General features: G+C 41.0%; 1 protein-coding gene across 1 annotated transcript in view; it reads right to left on the bottom strand.

The window, feature by feature from the left end:
• The window catches only part of LOC140493497 (DNA-binding protein SMUBP-2-like), an 80,062-nt gene that overhangs the window by 27,155 nt on the left and 33,325 nt on the right, over window positions 1–19,582 (bottom strand). The window contains exon 10 of the mRNA XM_072591990.1: window positions 10,914–11,096. Coding sequence (XP_072448091.1) covers window positions 10,914–11,096 — 183 coding nt within the window. The remainder of the gene's footprint in view (window positions 1–10,913; window positions 11,097–19,582) is intronic.

Raw genomic sequence — 19,582 nt, forward strand, 5'->3', positions numbered from 1 at the left:
AAATAAGATTATTAAAGGATTGGAGGCAGGAAACATGTTTCCGCTGATGGGTGAGTGCCGAACCAGAGGATACAGCTTAAAAATACAGGGTAGACCATTTAGGACAGAGATGAGGAGAAACTTCTTCACCCAGAGAGTGGTGGCTGAGTGGAATGCTCTGCCCCAGAGGGCAGTGGAGGCCCAGTCTCTGTATTCATTTAAGAAAGTGTTGGATAGAGCTCTCAAGGATAGTGGAATCAAGGGTTATGGAGATAAGGCAGGAACAGGATACTGATTAAGGATGATCAGCCATGATCATATCGAATGGTTGTGCAGGCTCGAAGGGCAGAATGGCCTACTCCTGCACCTATTGTCTATTGTTCCAACCAGGGATGATGGACTCAGGGTTCAAACTATGGGCAGCGAGAGGAATTTCTAGTCTGGGAGATTTGTTTCAGGGGAGTTATGATGTCTTTTGAGCAACTGAGTCGCAAATACGGGTTGCCTAGCAGAGATCGTTTCCGTTGTTTTCAGGTTAGGGATTTCATCCAGAAGACAACACTTCTCATTAAGCCCTATAAGCCCGATACAGAGGTTGTTGCTACGTGCCACAAGTACCCTTTCGGTTAGTGCCTTCTATCAGCTGTTGGGTGGCAGGGCCTGGCAGGATATTAACCGGTTTTGAGAGGTCTGGGAGCAAGAGCTAGGAGTGGAGATCTCTTCTGAAACATGGGAGGACATATGGGAGAACGTGCGAAAGATCTCAATCTGTAATAGGACGCGCTATGCACAGGGTTCTGCATAGGGTTCATTTGGCACTGGACCGTCTGATGAAATTTAAAAAAGGGGCATCTTCAGTGTGTCCCAAATGTAAACTAAGTGTAGGTACTCTTACCCATTGCTTCTGGATATGCCGCAGGGCCTGTGTTTATTGGAGTGCTGTGGCGAGAGAAATAGGGAGTGTATTGAGGACCGAAGTTAAAGTAGACCTGATATCTCTCTTCCTAGGTCTACCAAATTTATCATTTTTAGACTGGCATAGGAAGAAACTATTTAATACTCTTACTTACTGTGCACGGAAGAATATTCTGATGAATTGGGTGTCTGAGAACCCGTTAGACTTGTTGGGATGGTGAAAATTAATCATGGAGCACATTGGATTTTATTTTTACAAACATGGTGCACCACACAACAGACCTTTCTTTTTATATAAAGCATGGCAGCCCTTTTTGAGTTATTTGGATACAGTTTTGTCTGTTATCTTAACTAGGGCATTTGTTTTACCAGGATGGTTCGGTTTGCTGAGCCCTGGGCCCTAGAAGGGGGGAAACTCCTGAGTTAATATGAGTATATATACACAACGCTCCCGTTTTTTTTGTTTAGGAGCTTTGCACTGAGCATTGTTACTTTGTAATCTTGTGTGTTCTTTTGTTTTGTTTTGTTGTATTTGTCACTTACTTATTTATTGGTATTGCCTCGCACAGTGTTTGGTTTTGTTTTTTAGGGTAGGCTCGTAGTCAGTAGACAGTAGTACTGTAATTTGGGTTTTTTCTTTATTATACTGGTATTTCTTACTTGTTATATTTTCAATAACTTACAAAAAAGAAAAAAAAACAGTAAACAACAAAAAAAATCAAAGAACTGTGGATGCTGGAAATCTGAGACAAAATTAGAAATTGATGGAGAAAGTTAGTAGGTTTGGCATCATCTGTGACGAGAAAGCAGAGTTAGGAATGGGTCACCAGACTTGAGATGTTAACGCAGCTTTCTGACCAGAGATACTGCCAGACCTGCTGAGTTTTTCCAGCAATGTCTATTGTTGTATGTGAAGTAAATTAGTGTTGTCCAAGACGCTTATCAGACTTGTGGGCAATCGAGTCATTAGATTCACCGTAACATAAGATATGTGCAATATTAATAAATTAAATTTGCACTCTATTGCAATTTAATTTGAAGTTTTAAACTAAACTCAATGCTAATACAATCGTTGCCATAGCCAGGAGAACAGTTTAACAAGAGCTTTGCAAGACATCTGTTTCACAAAGCAAACCTACTGCATAGACTTTCAAATGTTGATGACAATCTGTTAACTGAAGTGCTCTCGTTTCAACAGTGTACTCCAATTTACTTAAAACAAACATTTTTTTCATGAGTAAACCGTCTCCATTTTATCAGATATCATATATTAGGGAGGGATAAGAAATGATAAATCTCTGGCTTCTGCACTCTGACTTTAAGTTTTGTTGCCTGCCATTTCTGGACATAATGGCAAGACATTAAACAAATCTCTGGCTCAATGCCAACTTGCTGTAATTTCTCCTCTTCTTCTTATAGTACCCCATTCCTTTCAATTGCTTGTTTAAATAAAATTTAAGATGACATCAGAATACAATTTAATGCTGCTATACTACCCCAGCTTGTAAAATTGCATATTTCAACCCTCAGGATCAGCCATGCAGTAACTGTCCATCATTCATACACCTCAATTGTTTTGCAAAAACTGCCATTTCCCACTGAAACCCAAAAGCTACTTCATGGTATAGGCAAAGTAGGTGCAGATATGATATTTTTCCTAGTTGTGGAAACAACGATCAGGGACAACTTAAAAAAATGTCATTTATGACGAAGATTATTTTTTCTTTCAGAGGATGGTGAATCTTTAGAATTCTTAACACAGAGGGATGTTGAAACGCAATCTCTGAACATACTTGAAGTGAAATTACAATGGCATTATGGGGATGGTGTGGATAAAAGGCACTGAAGTATTCCATTAGCCAGAAGTAACATTATCGATTGTTAACTGCACTCGACTCATTATTTAAAAAGATTATTTGCTGCAGGATCTTGATGGAATCTCTGATATGAAATGATAGCTATTAAGGAAGTGAGTAAAAGATGATCAAAGCAGGGACCTGAATATTCAAGGATATTAGACACTTCAGACAATTTGGCAGAATGGAAAAAGGAGATAGCTTAGCTGTTAACAAAAACTGAGACTAGCACAGTAGCAAAAAGTGATCTTGGCTCAGAAGATCAAAGTGCAGAATCAGTTTGGTTGGAATTAAGAAACAGCATGAAACAATACGTCATTGAGGGGAGTTGTTTTTAACCCCACCCCCAACATTAGTTACAATTTATATAGCAAGAAAAAAATGCGAGTTTCTAATATTCAAGGATATTAGACACTTCAGACAATTTGGCAGAATGGAAAAAGGAGATAGCTTAGCTGTTAACAAAAACTGAGACTAGCACAGTAGCAAAAAGTGATCTTGGCTCAGAAGATCAAAGTGCAGAATCAGTTTGGTTGGAATTAAGAAACAGCATGAAACAATACGTCATTGAGGGGAGTTGTTTTTAACCCCACCCCCAACATTAGTTACAATTTATATAGCAAGAAAAAAATGCGAGTTTCTAAGAAATGTTCAGTGGCAACTTTAATTTTCAAATAGATTGGATGAATCAAATTGGCAAAGATATACTTGAGTCTTGAGTCGGAGATCATAAAGTGCATGCACAGCAATTTATTTGAACAATAAATTAGGGAACAGGCTGTTTAAGACCGCAAAGTATAATGACACATTCAATTAATAATCTCATAGTAAAAGGATCCTACAGGCAGGAGTGATCATAATATGATAGTATTGCACATCCAGTTTGTTTGTGAGAAACTTGGACATGAAATTAGTATCTTAATTTTAAATAAAGACAAATATAAAGGAATAAAGTTGATTGGTCAAACAAGTTAAAAGCAGCAGAGTGTGTTAGCGAAGATTTCACAACTAACAACAAAATGTGCATTCCATTAAGAAAGTAAAACTCTATGAGAAGATGCCTCATCTGTGGCTAACTAAGAAAATATGCATAATGCTAAAATAGATTATTGGAAGAATTTTTAGAAACCAGCAAAGAATGACTTAAAAAGAAAGAGTTAACCAGCCAGAAATAAAACAAAATCTAACAGCTTCTACAATTATATACAAATAAATAGTAGCTTATGAGAGCAATGGTCTCGCAGAGTATGATACTGGAGTATCAAAGAAATGGGACAGACTTTGAACAAGTAGCTTGTACTTGGCTCCAATGTAAAAAAAAGAAATATAATCTGAAAAACATTAATAGAAAATCAAAGAGGATCTTAAAACATTCCCTTAAAACAAACAAATTGAAAGAGAAGGCATACAAAGTGGCCAAGATCAGCGGAAAACTAGAAGACTGAAAAAACTTTAAAAGTCAACAGAAAGCTACAAAAAGAGCTACAAAGAAAAGTAGCATAGAACATGAGAAAAAACTAGCACAGAATATAAAGACAGATATCAAACATTTCTATAAATATGTAAACTGAAAGAGAGAGGCTAAAGTAATCGTTGGTCCTTTGCAGGATGAGAAAGGGCATTTAGTCATAGGATATAATGAAATGGCCGAGGCATTGAATACGTAATTTGTGTTGGTCTTCACAATGGAGGACACACATAACATGCCAATAATTGACAAAGAGAAGCTAGGTGAGAACCTGGAAACAATCATTATTACGGAAGAGGTAGTGTAATGGAGCGAAGGATATACAAGTCTCCTGGCCCTGATGGAATGCATCTCAGGCTACTGAAAGAGATGGTAGGGCAATTAGCAAATGCACTTGTGGTAATTTTTCAAAATTTGCTGCACTCTGGGGCAATTTCAGCAGACTGGAAAACAGCAAATGTGACGCCACTGTTTAAGAAGGGCAGTAGAGAATAAATGGGAAATTATAGACCTGTTAGCTTAACTTCTGTAATAGGGAAGATTCTTGAATCTATTATCAAGGAAGAAATAGCAAGGCATTTAAATAGAAGTTGCCCCGCATGGGTTCATGAAGGGCAGGTCATGCTTAACTAATCTTTTGGAACTCTATGAAGACATTACGAACATGGTGAACAACGGGGACCCAGTAGATGTTGTGTATCTAGACTTCCAAAAGGCCTTCGATAAGGTGCCGCACAAGAGGCTGCTGCATAAGACAAAGATTCAAGGCGTTAAGGGTAAAGTATTAGCATGGATAGAGGATTGGTTGACTAACAGGAAGCAAACAGTGGGGACAAACGAGTGCTATTTTGGTTGGCAATCAGTAAGTAGTGGCGTGCTTCAGGGTTCAGTGTTGGGACTGCAATTATTCACAATTTACATAGGTGATTTGGAGTTGGGGACCACATGTAGTGTGTCAAACTTTGCAGATAACACTCAGATGAGTGGCGGAGCAAAGGACTGCAAAACTTTGCAGAGGAACATAAATAGTCTAAGTCAGTGAGCAAAGGTCTGGCAGATGGAATACAATGTTAATAAATGTGAAGTCATTCATTTTGGTAGGAATAACAGTAAAAAGGACTATTACTTTAATGGCAAAAAATTACAGCATGCTGCTTTGCAGAAGGACCAGGGTGTCCTTCTGAATCACAGAAGGTTGGTCTACAGGTACAACAGGTAATTAAGAAGGCAAATGGAATTTTGTCCTTCATTACTAAAGGGATTGAATTTAAAAGCAGAGAGGGTATGTTGCAGCTGTATAGGGTACTGCATGCAGCTTTGGTCTCCTTACTTGAGAAAGGATGTACTGGCACGACGGGGGTGCAGAGGAGGTTCACTGGGTTGATTCTGGAGTTAAGGAGGTTGGCTTATGAGGAGATATTGAGTAGACTGGGCCTATTCATTGGAATTTAGAAGAATGAGGGGGCATCTTATAGAAACATATAAAATTATGAAGGGAATAGATAAGGTAGACGTAGAGACGAGGTTTCCACTGGCAGGTGAAACTAGGACAATAGAGCAGAGCCTCAAAATTAGGGGGAGCAGATTTAGGACTGAATTGAGAAGGAACGTCTTCACCCAGAGGGTTGTGAATCTATGGAATTCCCTGAGGAGAAAGTGAGGACGGCAGATGCTGGAGATCATACTTGAAAATGTGTTGCTGGAAGAGCGCAGCAGGTAAGGCAGCATCCAAGGAGCAGGAGAATCGATGTTTCGGGCATGAGCCCTTCTATTCCTGAAGAAGGGCTCATGCCAGAAACGTCAATTTTCCTGCTCCTTGGATGATGCCTGACCTGCTGCGCTTTTCCAGCAACACATTTTCAGCTATGGAATTCCCTGCCCAGTGAAGTAGCTGACACTATTTCAGTAAACGTTTCTAAAGCTAAGTTGGATATTTTTGAACAATAAAGGAATTAAGGGTTATGTTGAGAGGGCGGATAAGTGGAGCTGAGGCCATGATAAGATCAGTCATGATGTTACTGAATGGCGGAGCAGGCTCAAAGGGTCAGATGGCCTAATCCTGCTCCTAGTTATTATGTTCTTATTACTCAGGAAAAGCATTAGGAGGACTAATGGGATGAAAGTGGCTCAGTTCCCATCGACCTGTAATGTAGGATCTTAAGCAAAATGGCTCCAGAGACAGTGGGTGTAATCCTCCAAAACTTCCTAGATTCTGCAAATCTACCAAGAACTGGTAAACCATAATGTAACATCGCTATTAAAGAACTAGAGAGACGAAAACAGGAAACTTTAGGCCAAGTAACCCTACATCTGTCATTAAGTAAATGCTGGAATCTATTACTCAGGATTTAGTAACAGGACAATTTGCAAATCAAAACATTAGGCATGGTTTCTTGAAAGGGAAATTGTGTTTGTCAAATTTATTAGAGTTCTTTGAGGATCCAACATGGAAGAGGAGACAGTGAGGACTGCAGATGCTAGAGATCAGAGTTGAGACTGTGGTGCTGAAAAACCATGGAATGGCAGGCGGTGACCAGTGGTGTGCCGCAGGGATCAGTGCTGGGACCGCAGCTTTTTACAATGTACATTAATGGTATAGATGAAGGTATTAAAAGTAATATTAGCAAATTTGCTGATGACACAAAGCTGGGTGGCAGGGTGAAATGCGAGGAGGATGTTAGGAGAATACAGGGCGACCTGGACAGGCTAGGTGAGTGGACGGATGCATGGCAGATGCAGTTTAATGTGGATAAATGTGTGGTTATCCACTTTGGTGGCAAGAACAGGAAGGCAGATTACTACCTAAATGGAGTCAAGTTAGGTAAAGGGGCAGTAAAATGAGATTTCGGTGTTCTTGTACATCAGTCAATGAAAGCAAGCATGCAGGTACAGCAGGCAGTGAAGAAAACTAACAGCATGCTGGCCTTCATAACAAGAGGAATTGAGTATAGAAGCAAAGAGGTCCTTCTGCAGCTGTACAGGTCCCTGGTGAGACCGCACCTGGAATATTGTGTGCAGTTTTGGTCTCCAAATTTGAGGAAAGACATTCTGGCTATTGAGGGAGTGCAGCGTAGGTTCACAAGGTCAATTCCCGGAATGGCGGGACTATCTAACTTTGAAAGATTGGAGTTACTGGGTTTGTATACCCTTGAGTTTAGAAGGCTGAGAGTGGATCTGATTGAGACGTATAAGATTATTAAAGGATTGGACACTCTGGAGGCAGCAAGCATGTTTCTGCTGATGGGTGAGTCCCGAACCAGAGGACACAGTTTAAAAATAAGGGGTAGGCCACTTAGAACAGAGTCAGGAGAAACTTCTTCACCCAGAGAGTGGTGGCTGTATGGAATGCTCTGCCCCAGAAGGCTGTGGAGGCCAAGTCTCTGGATACTTTCAAGAAAGAGTTGGATAGAGCTCTTAAGGATAGTGGAATCAAGGGTTATGGGGATAAGGCAGGAACAGGATACTGATTGAGGATGATCAGTCATGATCATAATGAATGGTGCTGCTGGCTTAAAGGGCAGAATGGCCTACTCCTGCACCTATTGTCTGTTGTCTATTGTCAGGCAGCATCCGAGGAGCAGGAGAATTGATGTTTCATGCATAAACACTTCATCAGGAATGAGGCTTGTGGGCCAGGGGGGTCTGCAGAGATAAATGGGAGGGATGGGGCTGAGGGAAAGGTGACTGGGAATGCGATAGGTAGATGAAGAGGTGGGGGTGGGGGAAGAAGGTGATGGGTCAGAGAGGAGGGTGGAGCCGATAGGTGGGAAGGAAGATGGACAGGTCAAAAGGACGGTGCCAAGTTGGAGGCTTGGGACTGGGATAAGGTGGATGGAGGGGAAATGAGGAAATCGACGTTGATCCCATGTGGTTGCAGGGTCCCAAGCTGGAATATGAGGCATTCTTCCTCCAGGTGTCGGGTGGTTAGGGTTTAGCAATGGAGTGGCCCAGGACCTGCATGTTCTTGGTGGAGTGGTAGGGGGAGTTAAATCATTTGGCACCGGGAGATGGGATCAGTTGGTGTGGGTGTCCCAGAGATGTTCTCTCAAACGATCCATAAGTTGGCATCCTGGACTCTCAATCTCCATCTCCGGTAACCGACTAACCACGGACATCTACTATAAACCCACAGACTCCCACAGCTACCTGGACTATACTTCCACCCACCCTGCCTCGTGTAAAAATGCCATGCTGTATTTCCAATTCCTCCACCTCCACTGTATCTGCTCCCAGGAGGACCAATTCCACCATAGAACATCCCAGATGGCCGCCTTCTTCAAAGACCATAATTTTCCTCCCACATGGTCGACAATGCCCTTCAGCGCATCTTCTCCACTTCCCGCACATCTGTCCTTGAACCCCACCCCTCCAATCGCAATAAGGACAGAAACCCGCTGGTCCTCACCTTCCACCCAACCAATCCCCATCATCATTGCATCATTCTCCACCACCTACAAACAGATCCTACCACAAGGGATACATTTCCCTCCCCAACCCTATCTGTGTTTCGGAGAGACCATTCCCTCCGCGACTCCCTTGTCAGACCTCAATCCCAGCACCTTCCCCTGCCACCCAAGAAGTGCAAAACCTGCGCCCACACCTCTCCTTTCACCTCCATCCAAAGCCCCAAAGGATCCTCCACATCCAACAGAAACTTACCTGTACTTCCATATACATCTTCAACTGTATCCATTGCACCCGAAGTGGTCTCCTCTACATCACTGAGACAGGAGGCCAACTTGCGGACTGTTTCAGAGAACATCTCTGGGAAACCCGCACCAAACAACCCCACCGCCCCATGGCTCAACACTTTAACACCCCTCCCACACCACAAAGGGCATGCAGGTCCTGGCCCTCTTCCATCACCAAATCCTAACCACTCGACACCTACAGGGAGAACGCTTCATCTTCCGGCATAGCAATATATTAGGATGGATAGAGATAAGCTTACAGGCAACATGACCTCAGAATAAATGCATCCATTTCTGACTGCCAAACTCTAACTACTGGAGTGCCGTAGGGCAATTAATACTGGGGTCTGAACTGTTTGTGATTGATATTAATGACTTCAATGAAGGAACCAAATACATGGTAACCAAATTTGTAGGCAATACCAAGATAGATAGGAAAGGCTGTTGGGAAGAAGGCATAAAGATTCTGCAAAGGGCCAAGGATACATTAACCGAGTGGCCAAAAATCTGGTGAAGTATAATCTGATTGTCCAATTTAGTGGAAAAATAAAAAGCAAGATATGACTTAAACAGACAGATTTCTGAATAACATAGCGCAGCAATTTCATAGAATCCCTTACAGCGTGGAAACAGGCCATTTGGCCCAACAAATCCACATCAACCCTTCGAAAAGTATCTACCCAGATCCATTCTCCTATCCAATTACTCTAGATTTACCCCTGACTAATGCACCTAACCTACACATGTTTGGACCGTGGGAGGAAATCGGAGCACCCGGAGGAAACCCACGCAGTCACGGGGAGAATGTGTAAACATCACACAGATCTTTTGCCAAAGGCTAGAACTGAACCTGGGTCCCTGGTGCTATGAGGCATCAGTGCTAACCACTGCACTATCGTGCTGCCCCCTTTGATCAACCTTGTACATGAATTACAAGACGTTAGCTTGTAGGTTAAGCAAGTCAGTAGGAAGACAAATAGAATGTTATTCTTCATTGCAAGGCAAGAGTACAAAAGCAAAGCCTTGTCACATAATGGGCGTACCTCAGTGCACACTTAAAGTTTGCTCTTCTTGCTTAACAAAGAATATATATGTCTGACAGCTCACTAGTTTGATTCCTGGGAAGGTGGATTGTTTATGTGGGAAGGTTGAACCTATGTGCATTGGAGATTAAAATAAAGAAAGGTGACCTTTAGGAAACATAACTGATTCTGTCGGTGCTTTGCAGGATGCTTCCCCTCATGGGCAAATCTAGCACAAGGCAATAGTTTCAATATAAAGTTCTCCCATTTAAGATGGAGATAAGGACGAAGTTCTTTTCTCAGAGAGCTGTTTCTAACCCAGAGAATAACTGAGGCTAAGTTATTGAATATATTGAAAGAGGAGTGAAACACAGTTTTGATCTGCAAGGGAGTCACAGTTATAGTTGGCAAGCAATCAAGTGGAGCAAAGGCCATTATCAGGACAGCCATGATTTCACTGAATTTAGGGGCAGCAGGATTTAGTGGCAAAGAGCCTATTCTTGTCAATATTTTTTATGTTCTTATATTCTCAAAATGTTCCCAAGATTTTCATAAACTTGATCAAAGTTTGACATAAAAGAGCAAGAAGAACATTGATATGTAGAGAGATTGAAAGGCAGGAGGGGGCTATAGAGATAGAAAGAAGTGATAACCATCTTGGGGAGATGAGCAAAGGATGGGAATTTTTAAAATGGAGGCTTTGCCATACAAGAACAAATGTAGGTCTGTGTGCATTGAGTTAATGGGCAAACAGGATTTGGTGAAAGTTAGGAAAAGAGGCATCAGAGTTTTGGATGAACTCACATTAAAAGAGGATGGAAGATGGAACATCAAGTAAGGCATAATGGAACTGTATAAACTGTTAAATATCCAGCAACTTCCAGTTCTGATGAGAGGTTATTGACCTGAAAGATCAAGCACTTCTCTTTCTTGATACCGTCTGAATGTTTCCAGTGTTTTCTGTTTTTATTACCATGCTTACTTTAGCAAGTGATGCGCCACCGTCTTGTGAGCTGTGAGTCGTCCACAGTACATCTGTTTGGAGGCCCATTCCATTATGGAACTATGCATTCGATACTGTACAGTCAGCATTCTCACCATCTGATCACCAAATCTCTGGATTAGTCGCTCCATCAAGCTGAGTGATAGGCCATTAGCTGCAGTTCTGTTGGAAGTGTTGAAAGAACAGTTAACTGCAAAGGAAACCCAAATATGACAGAATATGACAGACAGGCATATTCAATTAAGGGCAGAGTACAACTATAAAAATAGCATCACACTAATAATTTGCTGTTCATCTGCAAAACTAGGTGTACACAAAGAAGACTACTAGAATACATTACCATACAACCTTAATTTGTTTTGTTAAATATTGCACATTCAATAGAATACTTTCAATAGTTCACCATCTAGAATGATCCCGTAACTTGAAATTTCTGATGCCACAGGCTGATAATGTGAGCCCTAAGGTTATTCAGACATGGAAATAAAGCCTTATTTTCAAGATAATCAAGCAATGGCAAATTTAAATTATTTGTTAAAATGAAAAGCTTGGTACAAACATTTAACATTAATTTTAAACCATAACTTCCTGAAAAAGGTCTTCAGCTCCCAGCCAGCATAGTGTCCGATGAAAAACTCTCTCATATAATTACTGATGTGCAGCACAGACATTCCCTTCCCCAGACAATGCTAAAAGTTTGGTGCTAAACTAGACAGGAATAGTCCTGCACCCAGACCTCCACTAACACTGCTCCTCAATTACAAGGTTCATAACTGCAGTCTTCTCTTTAAATTCAACCTTAAGGTATAAATGTCCTAGAAAAGCCTAATTGCCCTCAAGAAGGTGATAGTGGACTATACTGTGGAACCACTGCAGAGTCAGCTTGCTGAAGGTTATGTTATGTAGGGAATTCCAACGCTTTGACCCAGCTATGAAAGGGTCAACATGTTTCCAAGTTGGAATGATGGGTAAATTGGAGAACTTGGACTAACCAGTTTTCTCACGTACCTCCTACTGTTTATCCTTCTAGATGGTAGAGATTGCTGGTGGCTTTCGAGTCTATGATGATTCGAACCTCTCACATTTCTTCTGCCCTTCACTCAATAGTTCACGACATTGTGTGGCCAGAAACTTTGTTCTATCGCATAGTAAAGAAATCTTTGGTATCAACATATTTGTTATTCCTTTCCTGCTGGGATATAGCTCCACAAACACCAGCAGTACCTCATCCATAAAATCAGAACAGTAACTGCGTAGAAAGAGGCTATTTGGATCATTTTCATTGTTTTATACCTCTGCAATTGCAGCTGGCCTACCTTCACTCCCCTACCTTTCTCCTTTGGTCCTGCATATTTTTTTTCCTTTCAGATAATTGTCCAATTCTCTCTTGAAAGCCGCCAATTAATTTTGCGTCCATCACACTCCCAGGCAGTTAATTCAAGGTTCTAACCACTTAGCGGATAAAATATATTCTCATGTTACTATTGCCTCTTTTGCCAACCCGGCTGGCTTGAACCATAAGCAAGTCCAATGCTATGCCGTCACATATACTCTCCTGCACAGATATCAAGAGTTTCTCCAACTCTATCCAAGAATGCTGAGGACATCTAAAGGGCATGTATCCCAAAGTCTGCTAACTAAATGGCCTGGATGCTATACTCAGGTGAGAATGGGTAGTTCCTTCCATAACACTGCTCGTTTTGTTTGAAACGCTCGCTGGTTTTTCATTATTTTACTTCTTAAGTTAATCACTTTTGATTTGGAACTTTGAACTGAAGATGACTTTTGGACTGTGAGCAGCAGCTTATTTAAACAAAAAAAGGGAGAACAAACATTCCAGGAGAATGAGGCCAGGCCTGAAAGTTAATTGCAGCTTAATTCTTGTTAAAAAGTGCTCCAGAGCCACTTGGACCCCACAGACGTATTATGCTCAAGCTGATGTTTCATGTTAACTAGGATCTCGTCAGTCTGTTACAGAGAGGCCAAAATTTGAACTCATTTTTGGACTTGCTCAGGAAAAAGGATTGTGTAATGCGAATGCTATAAATGGAGGTTTGCTTGCTCCCGGTTATCCTCCGAGTACCAACTTATTGATATTTCAGAGAATAGAATCTCAGTTATATGAATTAAATGAATATTTCTCATAGCCTACTTGAAGATATATTCATGCATTACTGTCATCAGAAACTAAGCAAGATATAATCCTATCTGCAGGTGACTCATCAGATTATTATATCTGCTTAAATGAACTGGCTGTTTTGCTTTTTGATTTATTTCTTAACTGTGCCTATTTGCCTGTCTTCATGTGTGAGTTGGGGCTAGAATTAAAGAGGCTTGCATGTAAATCATAAATACTAATTAGAATACCTTGCGATTTAATTCTGCTGTGCTAAAGCTACTGTATTACTAATAAATAGTTAAATATTTTGTTTACGCTAGAAGCCTGGTGTCATGCTATTGATTATTCACAGTCTGGTACTGGTTGTTCAAAAAGTCAGGTTAGTAACCATTGGGGTCAATTCTGAGGTTAACTAAGTATTTTAATTTTACTGCGTTGCTAATACAGAGACAGGAAGGCTGATTTGATTCAGCTATCTGTCTCCATGTTATAACACTTTCTATCTCTAATGTACTTCATGCTTATAAACCTCCAAGACATCTGTGCTCCATCAATTCTAGCCTCCCTTGCATTCCACCTTTAATTCCTGCTCCATCAGTGGCCATACCTTCAAACGTCAAAGCTCGGAAATTCTTTCCTTAACACGCTCCACCTCACTCTTCTCCTTTAAGCCACCTCTTAAAACATGCCTCTTTAACCAAGATTTTTGATCATCTGCTGTCATATCTCCCTCAGTATCAAATTCTGTTTGATAACATTTGGGACATTTTACTAAGTTGATCATGTCATACAAGTACAATTTGTTACTGCAGCAAATTTACTGCAGTAAATGCAAGTGAACAGGCCCAAGCATTTTCTGAGCAAAAACCAACGAATTGCATTTGCCGGAAATCTGAAACTAACACAGAAATTGTTGGAGAAACTCAGCAGTTCTTGTTCTGAAGAGGTTCTGAAGAAGGGTCACCAGATTCAAAGCACTTTCTCTTCTCAGATGCTGCCACATCTGCTGAGTTTCTCCAGCACTTTGTTTTTCTTTTCAAACTTTTTTCTGGTTTGTTTACTCTGCACTTGTCACATAGAGTCATAGTCATAGAGACGTACAGCATGGAAACAGACCTGTCGGTCCAACCCGTCCATGCCAACCAGATATCCCAACCCAATCTAGTCCCACCTGCCAGCACCCAGCCCAAATCTCTCCAAATCCTTCCTATTCATATACCCATCCAAATGCCTCTTAAATGTTGCAATTGTACCAGCCTCCACCACTTCCTCTGGCAGCTCATTCCATACACATATCACCCTCTGTGTGAAAAAGTTGCCCTGTAGGTCTCTTTTATCATTTTTCCCTCTCACCCTAAACCTATGCCCTCTAGTTCTGGACTCCCCGACCCCAAATTCACACCTTTCCATATATCTGGATGCTGCTTCTCTCAGAGAGGCAGCAGTGAAGCTTCCAGGAGAATATAATGTAATTTTGGGAGTGACTTCTTAATTTCAGAGTTTAACTGCACGTGTAAATATTAGAAACTGTTGTATGAGTAGCCATTTAAAAGTAGTATGTGCTGACAGCCTTACCATATGTTCTACTACAAAATCCTGACAGGTGCAAGGTGATGCATTTTGATAGGTCTAATAAGGGAAAGATATATATATTGTACAATTAATGGTAGGTCCTATGGGAGCACTGAGGAACATAGGGACCTTGGTGTAAGTCCACAATTCTGTGAAGGTGCCAGCACAGGCAGATAGGGTGGTGAAAAAGGCATATTGCCTCCATTAGCTGGGATATAGAATATAGGATTGGGAGATCTTGTTGCAACTTTACAGAGCACTGGTTAGGCTACAGATGGAATCCTGTGTGTGCAGTCCTGTTCGCCACACAATCGGAAGTACGCGAATGCACTGGAGAAGGTGCAGAAGCGATTCACCAGGATGTTGACTCAGATGGAGAGTCTTAGTTATGAGGAGAGTTATGTGTGAATGATATAAATACTTAGCAGGTAAGGCAGCATTTTTGGCAAAAGAATCAGAATTAACGTTTTAGTTCGGTGACCTTTCAGCACATTTCCAATGAAAGGTCATCAACCCAAAATGCCAAATCTGTTTCTCTCTGCAGAGATGCTGCCTGATCTGTTAAGCATTTCCATCATTCCTTATCTTTATTTCAAGCATTGACAGTTGTGGTTGATTGGCCTTTGGCTCAGATTTCCAGCATGCGTAGTACTTTGCATTTGTATTAGGTCCAACGTTTGATCTTGGTCTGTGCTGAGTCGGTTCACTGAACCTAAGTGAGATGGCTATCATTGGCCTAAGAAAGTCAAATTAACAAGCAAGCATAAAATATAGCAATATCATGAAAACAAAGACAAAACATTCATGCAATTTCGTTAAGTGAGGTTTCTAGTTTCTGACCTACCATGGCAGTTTGTTTGTTAAGGCATCTAAAAAGGCAGCTGGTTGACCATCCTATGCTTTTGTTCAAAGAAGTGGGAATTTGAATTCATTACAAGATAGTGTATATATTATATTGTATGGGCTATCAGAAAATTTGTTCATACACATTGAGCAGCCTTTCTATTGCATTGGTTCAGAAGCTGTGAAAAGCATTCTGAAAAATACCAACTGTGCCTTTTGAAAGTTACTGTTTTCATTGGAACCGAAGGAAATTATGGAGTCCAACATGCTTTTTAAAAGAACTATTTAATTAGTTCCAGTCTATTGCTTAATCCCCATTGTCCTGCAGATCTTTTATCTACATCTCTACTGAAGGAGGCTATTGAACTTTCTTCTACCATCATTCCAAACAGTGCCTTCCATATAACTTGGTATAAAAAAAGCATATCCTGTTATTGCCTCCAGTTCCTTTGTCAATTATCTTAAATCTGCATTGTCTGGTTACTGAACCCCTCGTGTCACTGGAATCAGTTAATCCTTGCTTTTACTAAACCACTTCATCAAGTCTTTCATTATTCATCCTGTATGCTTAAGACGATCAACTACAGTTTCTAATGCCTCTGTACCTGACTGCAGTCTTTCATCCTTGGTACAATTTGTGCAAATCTTCTTTGCAACACTCGAAGATCCTGACCTCCTTCCTAAAGGACTCAGTCAAGGTAGTCAAAGAAACTTTCATTCTTTACCTCGTAGGTTTCCACGTGCTGATCAATTTTGCCCCAGATTAATATCTCTGGGAAATGCATTCATATTTAGGTTGAAAGGTTCCTACTTCTGAATACAACTTTCTATCACATTTGCAACCCTCGAGTCCTCAGGCACCACTCCCACGTTGAAGGTTGTGACCAGTCCCTCCATCTGGAAATCCCTCTTCAAGCTAACCTGACCCTTATCCAGATGCAGCAGCTTTTCTACTTTGAATCTGCATACTCTTTAAATACCGACTCTTTATATTTATTTTTACCATCTCCAATTTCTCTCCAACTGTGTCTGTGTTCACTAGAGATGAGCATATTTCCAATGTCAGAATAGTCAAGCAACCTATTTATATGGTACCTGAATAATGCTTCTGATCCAAAAGAAAAGCTCTTTTCAGTCCCTAGCAGTGTTTGGACTCCTGCTCATCCACTGCTTTTTCCCCGTCTATTTCTTTTTTATATATAAATAGTTTTCCTTCTAATTTTCTTTTTTCTACAGTTCTCTCTTACCGTTTGCCCTTGGGGAACTCAGCTGTGGTTGAACTGGTGGCATCAGAGACTGCAGCGAGCATGGGCCCAGAGGCAAAAGCTGGTGTTGGAGCATGGTGATTTCAACATTGGTGGGCGCAGCATAGAACCCGAGGTGGTGTCAGCGGCATCAGCATTGACAAAGGCTCTGATGTCAGCGCTGGTTCAAAGGGTTACACTCTTGCATTTGTTCAGGAAGGTTGTGGACTCTTGATGCTTCAATTGATTCCAAGATGGCGGCAGCATCAGCAAGGTGGTTCCGGCGAGGGACGGCATTGGTGGGTCTGGCGCATGCAGTGGTAAGGCACAGGACTCGAGGCGGTGGCATCTGTGGCGGCAGAGTGGCAGTCGCAATGACGGCAGCACCGCGGCAATGGTGGATCCAGCGCAAGCAGTGTTGGTGAGCCTCGGCTCAAGACTCATGGCGCAGGTGGTGGTGAGGGTGATCTGGATATTTTCTTTTCCTTTTATATCTGTTTCTGTAATTGCGGCTCTTTTTAATTCCAACTATTGTATTTTAAGATGCCACCGGAGAGTGGCGATTCTGTACATTTTTCACTGTACTTTTGTATTCCGATGCATGCAACAATAAAATCTAATCTAACCTACCTTTCCATTGTCTATTTTGCAGGCAGACCCCTGATTGCGAACAGGTTCCATTCATCAACTTGTTTGTATGCAAGTTGGGACACAATGCAGGGCAATATGAAGCAGCCATTCATCAGTGCAGGTCAAACAAGTTGGACCGAAGAGTCTGTTTCCATGCTGTACATCTCTATGACTTTATGTAAGTATGTCAGTTTAAGATTGCGTTTGTAAGTACAAGCATCATAAGTTAGATGTTTGTAGATCAGTGACCCCCTGTATGCGCTATTATATTCTGCTCAAATATGAAAACACCTTAGTGACCCAAAGGGTACTTCAAACTTCAGTGATAATAATAGCAATTAATCTCACCACCTGAAGCGTAATATTGAGTAGTTTTTATAAATACTGCTCGTTACAATTTCAAATCTCCACTGAATTGGCATCTTTGCTTCACAGGAAATATTGTTCCCTTGAGCAGAGAAACAAGGCAATATTATTTCAAAAATAGGCACAAGAAATTGCAAGAGAAAGAGTTATGTCGCTTACAGTGGAATTTGTCATTGAGATAAATTCATAGATTGTATGTTATGGTAATGCTGATGGAGCTCAATTACTCTTTTGCAAGGGTAAAATATTTTTTATTCATGACTAGCAAGAGCTTAAATGAGTTACAGAGGTCACATTCTTGTGAATAATTGGATCAGTGTTGATTTAGAAAGACAATTACTTACAGCTTGCCAAGTAGGGCTGTAAACAAGTATGGTACACAGCAAGAGATGAACTAAAATTCTACAAACATGCAGGATTTCTTCCTTACTTGTCCTTGGGGATTAGAAATATGAGCACATTGAAGATACTGAAGTAACAATGTCTGCAGAATCCATTCTTTCCGGTAGTAACCAAGTGCCCACCAATCACCTATTAACAATGCTACAATTATTACTCTTTTAATGTGGATATATTCACGGATCACATTGCACCAACTCTTTTTTGCCTACTTACACTGTCCTCCTCCATTGCTCATGATCTTTAACATTGCAAAGTATCCTAAGCCACTTCCCAAGACTACTATCAAAATAAAATTTGATACTGAGCGAAAATAAAGAAGTCTCAGAATATTTAACTAAATGCTTAGTCAAGAACTGGGATATTTGTCATATGCTGACTACCCTATAGTCTCAGCATTAATCATAACACTGCAAGGCCTTTGACAAGGTTCCACACAGTAGACTGGTTAGTAAAGTTAGATCACATGGGATACAGGGAGAGCTAGTCAATTGGATACAAAATTGGCTTGAAGGTAAGAGACAGAGGATGGTGGTAGAGGGTTGTTTTTTGGACTGGAGGCCTGTGACCAGCGGTGTCCTGCAGGAGTCGGTGTTGGGTCCACCATTGTTTGCCATTTATATAAATTATTTGGATGAGAATATAGGAAGCATGGTCATTCAGTTTGCAGATGACACCAAAATTGGTGGCATTTTGGCTTGCGAAGAAGGTTATCTAAGAGTACAATGTATCAACTGGGGTAATGGGCTGAAGAGTGGCAGATGAAATTTAATTTATATAAATGCAAGATATTGCATTTTGGTAAGACAAACCAAGGCAGGGCTTATACAATTAATGGGGAGTGTTGCCAAAAAGACAGATCTAAGAATTCCGGTCCATAGTTCCTTGAAAGGTGACAGGTAGACAGGCTGGTGAGAAGGCATGAGCCATGCTTTCCTTCTTTGGTCAGAACACGGAGTATATGAGTTGGAATGTCATGTTGCGGCTGTACAGGACAATGGTGAAGCAACTTTTGTAGTATCGTATGCAGTTCAGGTCGCCCTGCTGTCAGAAGGATATTATTAAAGTAGAGAGGGTTCAGTAAAGATTTACAGGGATGTTACCAAGACTGGAGGGTTTGAGTTATAGGGAAAGGCTGGATAGGCTGGGACTTTTTTCTTCGCTGGAGCGTGGGAGGTTAAGGGGTGATGTTATAAAGGTTTACAAAATCATGAGAGTGGCAGATAACGTGAATAGCAATGGTCTTTTCCTTGGAGTAGGGGAGTTCAAACTGGAGGGCAAGGTTCAAGATGAGAGAGGAGAGATTTAAAAGGGACCTCTTGGGCAACGTTTTCACACTAGTGATAGCTGCAAGTACAATTACAACATTTAAAAGACATTTGGACAAGTACATGAATAGGAAAGCTTTAGAGGGATATGGACCAAATGCAGGCAAATGCAACTAATTTAGTTTGGGAAACCTTGTCAGCATGGAG

Source organism: Chiloscyllium punctatum, chromosome 22 (genome assembly GCF_047496795.1).
Source record: "Chiloscyllium punctatum isolate Juve2018m chromosome 22, sChiPun1.3, whole genome shotgun sequence".
Lineage (NCBI taxonomy): Eukaryota > Metazoa > Chordata > Chondrichthyes > Orectolobiformes > Hemiscylliidae > Chiloscyllium > Chiloscyllium punctatum.